Source organism: Terrapene carolina, unplaced genomic scaffold (genome assembly GCF_002925995.2).
Source record: "Terrapene carolina triunguis isolate 2854851 unplaced genomic scaffold, T_m_triunguis-2.0 Scaffold189, whole genome shotgun sequence".
In the NCBI taxonomy this organism is placed as follows: domain Eukaryota; kingdom Metazoa; phylum Chordata; order Testudines; family Emydidae; genus Terrapene; species Terrapene triunguis.
Window position 1 is genome coordinate 17,236,032 of NW_020664540.1, and position 12,134 is coordinate 17,248,165.

Genomic DNA, 12,134 nt, shown 5'->3' on the forward strand with positions numbered 1-12,134 from the left:
TGTGCACATTGTTGCCTAGAACCATTACAAATTTTTTTACGTGGAGCTGCAGCTTATGCCGTCTCATGCTCCCGTGGGAAGGCATGAAGGCCGGAGTTCCCGTGACCCTCCCTGAGTTTCCTCTGACTGCCCGTGGCAGCAAAACGGAACCATTCTTTAGAACAGCTTTTAGTTCTTTCATTTTCAACTGCATATCCCTGTCCAGATTGAATTTCTTTGATTTGATCCCCTTATACAACACTCTCTCCCCATTCCCCCTCCTCCCCCCAGGACATACCCTTCTATACAAAGACCTCAAGATGGTGGAGTCAAAACCTGTAGGCTTCAAGCCTTGTCCGTCCTTTGACAGACTAATTTTTTTTAAAGATGGACACAGCAGTTGCCTGTTTTTGAGATGTATAATTCATCCAAGCAGCAGGTGCTTGGTTTGCCTTTCGTTCTCTACTCATCATAAAGGTCAAGTGATGTGCGCCTGAAGCTCCATCTCTTAGAACAGTCTGAGAGTGACATGAGACCTAGAAGATCTAGGCTCGAGTACCCCCATACTGTTCAAATTTGCACCATCCAGCGCTCCATCAAGCAGGCAGGTAATGCCAAGATGACAGCAAAGAAGACTGCACCAAGCAAACAACTGGCACTGACAGTATCTACACTGTCACCAACTGCAGCATTGAACCTATCAAAACTTTTGACATTGAAGATGATGCCATTTTTGATAAATTGTATGGTCAGTTGGTCAAGAGACTAAATAACCAATGTCAGTCAAATTTATTAATATGGTACAGGAAAAAGGTTCTATATGACACCAATCTTCAGAAAAGAGACGTCCTGTACAGCAGTGTTACATTCACCTTATACAGAAGGTGTGCTCTCCAAAGTTCTACTTCTAAAACTATCTTTTTATAATTACCAGTAAAAGGAACCGTATTCCTCATTTGAAACTAGGTTCAACCAATTAGCTTTTTATCTTGTTTTTCTGGTACCATGGTGTGCCCCTTATCTTTGTTCTGAACACAGTGTGCATTCTAGGTCATGATGGATCCTTATCTCTATTATGGGTACATGCATTCCAGGTACTAAGGGATGTGAAGACACCTCCTAAGCTTGCACTAGGATAAATAGGTTTCTGAGGGTAACTGCCTTTCTGTTTCTATAAGGAAACAATTATATGTCCTGATACTGACAGTGTTCCTATCTACTTAAGCCAAAGCTTACTGCAGGGGGGAGGGATAGCTCAGTGGTTTGAGCATTGGCCTGCTAAACCCAGGGTTGTAAGCTCAATCCTTGAGGGGGCCACTTAGGGATCTGGGGCAAAAATCTGTCTGGGGATTGGTCCTGCTTTGAGCAGGGGGTTGGACTAGATGACCTCCGGAGGTCCCTTCCAACCCTGATATTCTATGATCTCAACCCAGAGCCCCCTCCCACACCCTGAACCCCTCATTTCTGCCTGGAGCCCATCCCCCAGTTAGAGCTGACCCAGCCCAGTTAAAATTAGTGGGGGTGGGGGAGAGTGAACCACCGAGGGAAGGGGAATGTAGTGAGCAGGGGCAGGGCCTCAGGGAAGGGGCAGGCCTAGGGTGTTCGGTTTTGTGTAATCAGAAAGTTGGCAACCCTAATGCCAGCCAGCCAACGGAGCTGCTCCTCCTAAGGCCAGGCCTTCAAGATGCTGCTACCTAGATGGCTCTTCTGTTCCCCTTCGTTAGGCACTAAACCCACCTCCAGTTACCTCCCCAAGGAACTGATAGTGGACCTCCTTTTCCACTGACCTGAAGCAGCATGTGAGTGCGGAAGGGGCCAGCAGGGAAGTAGGAGCAAAAAACAAGCAAGAGCAGAGGTGAATCAAAATAGAAGGTAGGGCGGAAGTGGACACAGAAGGACAAGGGAGGGAAAATGAGATGATGGGGTGTGATACTGGGGCACACAAAGACTGGGGGCACCTGGCTGCAGGGCCGGCTCCAGGCACCCGCTTACCAAGCAGGTGCTTGGGGCGGCCACTTCCGAGAGGGGCGGCACGTCCAGCTGTTCGGCGGCAATTTGGCGGACGGTCCCTCACTCCGGCTTGGAGCGAAGGACCTCCCGCCGAATTGCCGCCGCAGATCGCGATCGCGGCTTTTTTTGTTTGTTTATTTTGTTTGGCTGCCGCCAAAACCCTGGAGCCGGTCCTGCCTGGCTGCCCATCAAAGGGCCTCCCCCAGGGCCTGATGCAAAGATCAGTGACATCTATTGGAGTCTTTCTATGCAAATTTGTAGCAGGGCCCCTACAGCATTCCCAATGTGCTTCCCCAGACTCCAGCCATGCCAAGAAATACATGAATGATAAATATCATCTTGTTTTGAAAGCAGGGCTGCTGAGAAGGCCTGGTGGCACCGTGGCGGGGATTCGCTAAGCACAGAGAGCTGAATCTCAATGCCCATTGTGCTCTGTAAATATCCTGATTCTACATTTCATTGTTCAGAACCATTCCATGGCCATTTAATTCAATTACAGACAGCAACACTGGAAAAAAAAAACCTCTCTTGTAAGAATTTGGATGGGTGTCACAGATCTGACTTGTGCTTTGTTTTAAATTCCTCCTTTCCTTCCTACGCCCCCTCCCCCAAGTATACCTAGGCTATGTAGATCATGGTCAGACGAAAGCGGTGTTTAATGTTTGTGGGGGTTTTTCACCATTTGTCTGAAAATCAGTAAAGTCCTGTTTAACCATTTAAGAATACAGCGTTTAAAAATCATATTTTAGATAGCAATGACTAAAAATGCAATTTCATTGTTTTGTACAAAAGGAAAAAAACTCTCCTCTGGAGAGAGTCCAGAGAACAGCAACAGAATCCTAAAAGGTTTAAAAAACCTTACCTATGAGGAACGGTTTAAAAAAAAAAACCCTGGTTCTGGTTAGTCTTGAGAAGAGAAGACTGATTGGGGACCTGACATGTCTTCTAAGTATGACAACAGCTGTTATAAACAGGACAGTGATCAATTGTTCCCCACAGCCACTGAAAGTAAGACAAGAAGTAATGGGCTTACCCTGCAGCAAGGGAGACTTAGGTTAGATATTAGGGAAAGCTTCCTAACTATAAAGATAGTTAAGCTCTGGGACTGGCTTCCAAAGGAGGTTGTGGAGGTTTTTAAGAGCACCTGTCAGGATGGTCTACGTTTCCCTGGACCTGCATCACCACAGGGATCTGAACTTGATGATTTCTCACCGTTCCTGCCAGCCCTACATATTTAATTCTATATTTAGTCACCAATCCTGCCAATATTTACATACATGTTTACTTTTAAGCCATGAGTAGTCCCATTGACTTCAGTGAAACTGCTTATGTTTGGAAAGTTAAGCATGTGCTTTAGTCTCGGTGGTATTTATCTTATTGTGTACAATTCACTAGCAAAATGTTCATGTCCCGCTTTAGTGGCTGGTTCACCAGGAAATAATAGCTCCCTACGACCGCTAGTTAATGGAGTTATTCCTTTAGCTCAAATGGTAGAGATCTGTGCGCTGATGTTGATTTTGGATATCCACAGATTGGGGGTTGTTGCAGGTTTGTGACACTAAACAAAACCGAAGTGCCAAAAGAGCAGACTGCGGTGTTTTGAACATCAGCTCCATACCTGATACTCCTCATGGTTAGGAATGTGTGCCTGTGCACAGGAACTCTGCAGCATATGGTGGTGGGTCTTGGGGTTGGAAACTCCTAAATTCAAATTTTTAATTAAAAAAAAAGGCAAAAATCTGCAGTGATGCTCTTTAGCTGGCTCTAGCGGGGAGCACCGCTCTTCTGCGGCTCAAAGCTCGGCACGGTTGGCATATCTAACTGTGTGCAACCATATGGCCTTTCCTGCCCATTGGCTCAATCCGCAATTTCAGCTCTGGGGCAGGTTCTCTTATTTCCCCCCATCCTTGGTTTGGGCTCTGCAGAGCTAGAGGGACCTCCCGGAGGATAAGCAGTAAGCTAAGGACAAAGAGCCAGCTCTGATGCGCTCGTTATCCCTCACCTTCAATCCCATGGGGGAACCATCAGAAGTTAATGCTGCCTGAGGAATTAACTTGCACTGTTCCCCAGCCCCACTACCATGCTGTGGAGAACCCCTTTGGACGGGTTCCTAGGGCATCTGCAGTAGGAGTCTAAGAAACCTGGCTCCTGCAGGAGCTATTCATCCTCCACAGGTTCCAGTGGGGAGTGGGGGCACTTGATCCTACTTATCTATGGGGCCTTGTGAATTCAGGGAGAAGAACCTTCAGTTTCTCCCACTAGAGCTAAATCGTGCACCTGTTCAGCCCTCCCCCTGCATCCCCGACAAGCCCTGCCCTGCAACAGAAAAATGAATAGTGAACGGAGCCCTCTCTGTCTGGGCGGGGAAGTAACAGCAGAGATGAAGACAGGCTGCTCTGTTGCTGTTGGGCATAGTCAGCATGAGAAGTTACTCTGCTTGGCAACCCTCCTCGCCACGCTTTTCCTGCTATGCATGCTGGAAGCGAGCAAGCCCTGTGTAACCCAGTGCAATAGGTGGAACAATCCTAGCTGAAGCATTACACATCAATTACCTGCATGGATCCTCTAGGCATGTCTCACCTGATCAGTTCCCTGCCATTGCCAGGCCCTGGGACATCACAGACACCCAGGTCTCCCCTGGTCTCTGCCTGTGGCTCACAACAGATCAGTCTCCTGAGGACTGAAGTGGTTTAGTCTAACCCAAGCTACTGGGCTCCATACAGGGGTATGTGGATGAAATGTAATGGCCTGTGCTGTACAGAGGATCACGTGAGATGATCTAATGGTACCTTCTGGCCTTAAACACTATGAACTCTGTCTTCACCATGTTACCTGCTTGTCCATCGGAGGTGGTGTGTGAGTGGCTTGCTTCTGCACTCTGTATTCCAGCACAGAACTATTGTCTGTGTAGCTTAGACAAGCCAGGAGGGGCATGCAAATACTCTTCATATTTGGTGTTACCCAGCTCTATTTTAGGCTGGTTTGATTTTTTATTTTTTTTTCATAGAAAGGGTAATGAATGGAGTTGCATTGGCAGGTCAAAACGCCCACTCGGGTATTTAAAGCTGGGATTGTCCAGTGAGTGTTGTCTGTTGGTGGGGGGGAGGAGGGGGGCTGTCATTCCGGAAGGTGGAATAGACTGTACAGGTTCATCTACACCACTGGTTTTAAAACTTTTTTTCTAGGGACCCAGTTGAAGAAAATTGTTGATGCCCGTGCCCCAAAGGAGCTGGGGATGAGGGGTTTGGGATGTGGGAGGGGCTCAGGGCTGGGCCAGAGGGTTGGGGTGCAGAGGTGAGGGTTGTGGGGTGGGGCCAAGAATTAGGGGTTCAGGGTGTGGGAGGGGGCTCTGGGCCGGCGGCAGAGGGTTTGGTTGCGGGAGGGGGTCGGGGCTCTGGGCTAGGGGTGAAGGCTCTGGGGTGGGGCCGGTTCCCGGCCAATGGGAGTGCGGAGCTGGGTTGCTCGGGCAGTGCGCAGAGCCCTGTGGCCCCCCTGCCTAGAAGCCGGACCCGCTTCCGGGGCGCAGCGTGGTGTCAGAACAGGTAGCTGAGCAGCGCTGCCAACGGGACTTTTAAGGCCCCGGTCAGCGGTGCTGACCAGAGCACCCCAGTGCCTTACATGCCACGACCCAGCACTTTGAAAAACGCTGATCTACGCTGCAACAAACAAAGAAAAACCGCAGAAAAAAACCAAATATAACCCTGCAGCCGTGAGCTTCAAAGCCCAGGTCAACTGACTTGAGCTTCCGCTATCGCGCTAAAAATAGTAGTGCAGACATTCCCACGCCAGCTGGAGGCCAGGCTCTGAGACCCTCCTGTGTCCCTGAGTTTCAGAGCCCAGGCTCCAGCCCCACTGGGAATGTCCACACAGCTGTTTTTAGTGCCATAGCACAAGGCTGAGCCAGTTGACCTGGGCTGAGCCTTGCTGCCCCGAGGAGGTTTCTCTTTGCTTTTGTTTGCAGTGGAGAGGTCCTCTGTTCCCTGGCACTTCACAGACGGTGCCGCTCAGCAGTGAGTAACAAGGACATGGATGTCATCCCTGTACAAATGCCCCAGTGTGCTGTGCTTAGAGGGTTCGTCTGAGCCTTCTCCTGCTATTGGATTTACAAAGAACATAGGAATCCAGCGGAGCTCCTATCTGTGCCGGATCTGGGATGGATGCGGCGTGGGGGGGGAGGCAAATGCGGCTGTATGTACCCTGCCACCTCCAGATTCTCAGGCCAGTGAGATTCAGGCCCTGCTTTAAACTCCCACTGAAGTCAGTGGAAATGGACAGTGCTCTCTGGGTGTACAGCTTCCCTGACCCCCAAGGGGGTCTGTGTGGGTAGCATGCATTTGTTGGAGCACGGCACAGACCCCTGCCGTGCCCCGTGCACTGGCACAGAGCTCGTTATGTATACCCGGTGCACATTCCCTCACTGGGAGCACTAGGATTGCCGGCTGAGCCAGCCCAGCACAAACCAGCCCCAGCGGGAGCCAAGGGCTGGCCCACAGCATTTATTAGTGCATTTAAGAACAGCTTGTCCTGGACACTACTCTGACCCCCAAGTAAATAGCGTGCCGAGCACTCGTACCCCCCCACACTAGATCACTTCAAACCAAGAGCACAAAACGAGAACTCGGCGGCTGGCCAGGATTAAAGAATGACGGCAAAGATTCCAACCCTCACTAATGCTGTTGACCTGGCTGGGCCACGGGTGTCACAAGAGACTTTGACAGGACGGCAGCTTCTTCCAGTGTGTCATCTTTTGTTGGCCTCGGACACTAATCCTTAATTGATATAGGCAGGCCTGGAAGAGGGAAATTTAGCTTTTCCTTAAGGAGCTGTTTTACAATCCCAGCTTTCAGTTGTGTGGAACGGTAGGAACTGAAGCTGAAGGGCCAGATTCTGACCTCACTAACCCCAACGTAAATGTTGGATAACTCAAGAGCGGCGCGGGTTAAGGAGAAACCTGGTAGGGATTGGGTCCAAGATCACGTGCTGTCCAGTAGGCCCTCGGTCCTGGGGTAAAGGGAGGCCATTCTCAGCCAGGGTATTTAGCAGGACACGGCACCGTAAGAGCAGATTGATGCAGTCTGACTCTTACCTTAACCTGAGCTCTTGTGGACATGCCATACAAAGTAAACAGTGCACCAGAAGACAGGGGTCTGCTCCCTACACTTGCAATGTTCAAATTTTCACTTAAAAATAGGGCTTCGGTTCAGTCTACTCACCTGTAGTAAGAGGGCCACATTCCCCCATTTCATGTTGGATTCCCCAATCAACATCTGCCCATCCCCCACATAAAAACTGCCTCCTCCCCCAGTGCCTGGGAGAAAAGATGGGCCTTGTATCATGTTCAAACTCACGCTGGGCTTACTTTGCGGAGGTAGCTGGTGCACCTGGGGAGCTGGCAAACACCTCACATTCCCTCTCAGCTCTTGATCAGGATTGGGGCCCAAGACACCAGCTTACTTTCCAAGCACTCCCCTGACCTCCACCTGGAGGATGAACATGCCCCATGATTTGGCTAACAGACTGGCCACAACCGAGGGAAGACTGATTAGCTCTCTGGCAGGCCCTGCCAATGGGGAGGCTCTATGTGCTATGCTGAATGATAGGCTCATCTCACTGCTCCCTGTCTTCTCCAACTCTTTGCCTTTTTCACACACCCCTCCCCACCCCGCCCCCGGCCGTGTCACGTCCTAAACCTGGATAGTGGGCTCTTTGGGACAGGGGCTTTCTTCCTCTTCCAAGTTTTTACAGCATCCCAAGTAATGGGGCTGCCCCAATCCAGATCTAATATATGAAGGAAGAAAAGACCATGTGGGGATAAAGAGGGTGGAGGAGCAGTGGAGTTGATGGAGAGTAGGGCCTTCCTTAACAGAGCCCAACGGGGGGGCTGCCGGGGCCATCACAGTGAACATAAGAATGGCCACACTGGGTCAGACCAAAGGTCCATCTAGCCTGACAGTAGCCAGTGTCAGGTGCCCCAGAGGGAATGAACAGAACAGGTAATCAACAAGTGATCCATCCCCTGTTGCTTATTCCCAGCTTCTGGCAAACAGAGGCTAAGGACACCATCCTGCCTAATAGCCACTGATGAATCTATCCTCCATGAACTTATCTAGTTCTTTTTTGAACCGTTATGGTCCTGGCCTTCACAGCATCCTCTGGCAAGGAGTTCCACAGGTTGACTGTGCATTGTGCGAAGACAGTGCTGTTATTAATCATGTTTAGTGGGGTAATTGGGAAGGGCCAACCATGAATGGGATCCCCTACTGCTAGGCTGTATACACAGGGAAAGTGGTAGATGGCTGCTGCTTCCTAATTCCCAGTGATTTTCCCGAGAGAGGAAACACCAGGGGAGGAAAGTACCTGTTTGGCCAGACTTCTGACCCGCCTCAGGACATCACTAGGCCCAGAAGGCAAGCCAGCTTAGCGGCTGATGCTCATTTCCAGCAGCCCCAGCCCCCCTGTGATGTTAGCCCCGGAGGAGATGTTGGGAAGGGAGAGAACACGGAGGACACTCCTCCCAGGAGAGGAAGGAAGTCAGGCCAGGAAGGCCAAGTGTCCCGAGGAAAGCACAGGCTCTGAATGAAAATAACGCGCAAAGGGAGTCCGTGGGCAAGGCAGCCCCTGACCTAGTGAAGAGCCGCTGGCTGAAGCGCCACCAGTGGAGAAGGAGAAGCACCAGGAGAAGGTGGCAACATCCCCTCGCAGGGGCGTGGAACAGTCTCTGTCCCGTGGCGGTGCTGAGCGCCACTTGGTTCCAAACGGTGACCCCTGGATGGGCTGGAAACCGCTTCAGGCCAGGGGGGGCTGCAGCCCCCCTACGTCCGGCCCCTGTGGCCCCTTGGCAGCGCTGCAGGGGCAAAGGGATCGCTCAGTGGTTTGAGCATTGGCTTGCTAAACCAAGGGTTGTGAGTTCAATCCTTGAGAGGGCCATTTAGGGAACTGGGGTAAAAATCTGTCTGGTGATTGGTCCTGCTTTGAGCAGGGGGTTGGAGTAGATGACCTCCTGAGGTCCCTTCCAACCCTGATATTCTATGAAATTGGTGAAGAGGGTCCCCGCCATCGCCTCCTCCTCCTTCCCCAGGCTCGGCTCCGGCCTCCACCCACGTGCGAGGCGAGGGCGCTCGGCCCCTCGGCTTGCAGCGCCCGGCGGCCGGAGCCCCCCGGGGCGCTCCGCGGAGGGCGGCGGCCCCCCGAGCGCCTCCGCCCCCCCGCAGCTCGGCGCCGGCGCGGGGAAAGGGGGCGGAGGAGGTAGGCGGGGAGGCAGGCGGCCGAGCCACGCAGGCTTTGACGTCGCCGGGCTGCGGCTCCCCAGCCCCGGCTCCCCGGCACGTAGAGCTCAACGTGACCGCCCCGGCTGCCCCTCGCCGCTCACACACGCGCCGAGCCCGGCCGCCGCCGGACGCTGCATCCCCGGGCAGGTGCCTCGCCCCGGGCGGCTGCTGCTGCTGCGTTCCGCCGCGGCTCGCCTCTCGGCTCCCCGGCCCCGGCCGCCGCCTGGGGAGGGGGCCCCGGGCTGGGGGCCGCAGGGCAGCCGTGCCTCGGCTCCCCGCGGGCGGCTGCTGCCCTCGGCCGGGGGCGGGTTTTATTTTTTTGTTGCTGCTTCTCCGGAGGGTCTCGGGAGGCTGGTTCCGGAGAGCGCCCGGGGTCCGGACCCGCGGCTGCCGGGGGCCCCCGCGCACCATGCCCCGGGAGCCGCGCTGCGATGGCATGTGACTGGAGCCGGCTGGGGTGGCCCCGGAGGCGGCTGGCGGCTCGGTCCCGCGGCGGCGCGGAGCCTGGCGAGTGACTTGGTGAAGGCGAGAGACCCCGAGCAGGGGGGGGCTGGAGGGCGGCGGGGGGGGCAGAGGAGCGGACCCCCCGGCTCGCAGCGCCCGCCCCGGCTTGCCCAGCCTCCGCCGCCAGGGAGGGCAGCTCCCCACCGGCCGCGTGTCCCGGGGCGCCCGGCTGCTCGGAGCATCCCGGGCCGGGCATTGGCCTCCGGCCGGTCCCGCGCTTCCTTTCCGCCCGGGGCTGGATATGTGGATGCTCACGCGAAGATGGATTTAGTCTACGGGCTGGTGTGGCTGCTGACGGTGCTGCTGGAGGGGATCTCCGGCCAAGGGGTGTACGGTGAGTCCCTGCCCACCCGCCGAGCCCAGCCTGACCTTGGGAGCGGGGGGGCTCCGCCGCGGGGGAAGAGAGAGGTGGGTGGGTGGGACTGAGCCCCCCCCCGGCCCGCTAAGGCAGGGGTTTGTCCCCCCCATGCCCCTCCCTGGCTGTTAGCTGACCTGGAGCGCCGGATCAAACTTGCTGTGTGCAACCCTTAGGATTCCTGCCTCCTGATTCCCATCTTCCCCCCCGGCTCATCTCCTCCCTCCCCCGCTTCTCCGGAGAGACCGGGCTCGGGAAGTGCCGGGAGTTTGCTTTCTGTGCACCCCCGTTGCCATGAGCACTGGCATCAGAAGAGAGCCCCGGTTCCCACGGCAAGAGACCGCTTGGGGATGGGGATGGAGGCGGATTCAAGATGGGACGGGACTCCCCGCTGCAAACAGCACGTCTGGGGTCTCGGTCCAGGGACCCGTCAGCCCTCACTTCCCACCTGGAGCGTGTGCGGCAGAGGAGGGAGCGGGCCGCTTGGGCTGGGAGCTAAGAGACCCGTTGATCACCGTGACCCGCTGTAAACCCATTTGCCCCGGTTCCCCGCCGCGCGGCGGCGATGAGCCGCCGTGTGAACGGAAAGCGGAGTCGCCGCTCCGGAGCGGGGAGCGAGCGATTCCCCCCCCTCCAGGGTCCATTCCCCGTGGACGCCACACGGCCGCGGTGCTCCGCCGGCTGGCCGTGGGGCTGGGACCCTCCCCGTTCTGGGATCATCCAGCTCTGGGGCGCAGGAACGGGGCTGCAGCGAGGCCGGAGTGGGTCTCCCACTCCGGGCCCCCGGTGCCCGAGCAACGTGGAGAAAGCCCCCAAGCGAGGCGTGGGGGGACGCTAGAAATAAGCTTTCCCTGCCAAACGCGCCTCGTGTCTGAAGCCACCCGGGGATCCAAGGTCTGCGGGGCTCCCAATTCATGACCAAGTCCAGCCCAGGCTCTTCCAGGGGTCCTGGGAGCTCCTCTGCAAGGGATGGGGCGGGGAGCCAGTTCCTCCCTTCAGCCAGGAGCCTGCACTTCGGTGGGGGCTCCTGCCCCCTCCCTCGCTCCCTGAAGAGGATTTTTAGATGTATTTATTTTGCATTTCCCCCTGAATTTCTCTCATTCAGATGCCTGCCCTGGCAACAGCATCCTGGTGTCAGGAATGCTGACCCCAGCCTGTTGGCACAGCGCAGATTCAGAGAAGACAAATATCCCAGTTAGACCTGGAGAGGGAAGCAAATTGGTGCATGGTCCAGAGTAGCTGCTGTAGAAATCATGCAGGGTGGTAAAACAGACAACCAGGAATACCGGAATCTGTAACATATCACAGCCTAGAGTAGCCACCATAGGGATGAACTTACAGGACACATTTTACCGGAGGAACATTTCTTCTCATTAGCCATGTTACATTTCTTTACAGTGGCTTGCGAATCACCTCATCTAAGATCAGTCTGTATTTCTCTTTCTTGCACTGGCGCACACCTGTTAAAAACATAATGCATTGCTCTGGGTGGTGGTGAACCCTTGATTTGAGAGCTGGCTTTGCAAGGTTTTTATTGGTGCAAGTGGATGGGAATTTGAACATGTTCACTGCAGCCCAGAGGAGCAGATTAGATGAATGCAAGTAGTTTGTCCACAATGATTTTGTGCATCTGGAAATTACAGGGCCAAAATCCGTGCTGATTTTCCTCCTCATGCAGCCTTACTGCCTTCCAAGGCATTGTCCAGAATGTCAATCAGCACTTTATTTAGCGCATCAGATGGTTATTAAAAATGGTATCAAAAGGTAGGCTAAACAAAGCCCCTCCTAGTAGAAGAGAAGCACATGATGTACAGTAGATGCAGCACTTTCACCGGAGAACATGCTACATACGATAGGCAGCCATAATCCACGATAAAGCTGTGACATCATAACAAAAGCCAGAAAGTCCAGAGAGCAGGGTAACATTATGGGGCTGGTGCAGCGCTAGCACAATACACACCTCTGGGGCCCCGTGCTACTTCATTGATATCCAAGGGGTGGCCTGGGGATGAGGGAGC

At 54.2% G+C, this 12,134-nt stretch overlaps 1 protein-coding gene across 2 annotated transcripts in view; it reads left to right on the plus strand.

Annotated features, from left to right (window-relative positions):
- Window positions 1-9,920: 9,920 nt before the first annotated feature.
- MDGA2 (MAM domain containing glycosylphosphatidylinositol anchor 2) overlaps window positions 9,921-12,134 on the plus strand; it is a 636,169-nt gene continuing 633,955 nt past the window's right edge. For both annotated transcript variants that reach the window (XM_026654284.2, XM_026654285.2), the window contains exon 1: window positions 9,921-10,095. In XM_026654284.2, coding sequence (XP_026510069.1) covers window positions 10,023-10,095 — 73 coding nt within the window. In that variant the 5' untranslated portion in view covers window positions 9,921-10,022. The remainder of the gene's footprint in view (window positions 10,096-12,134) is intronic.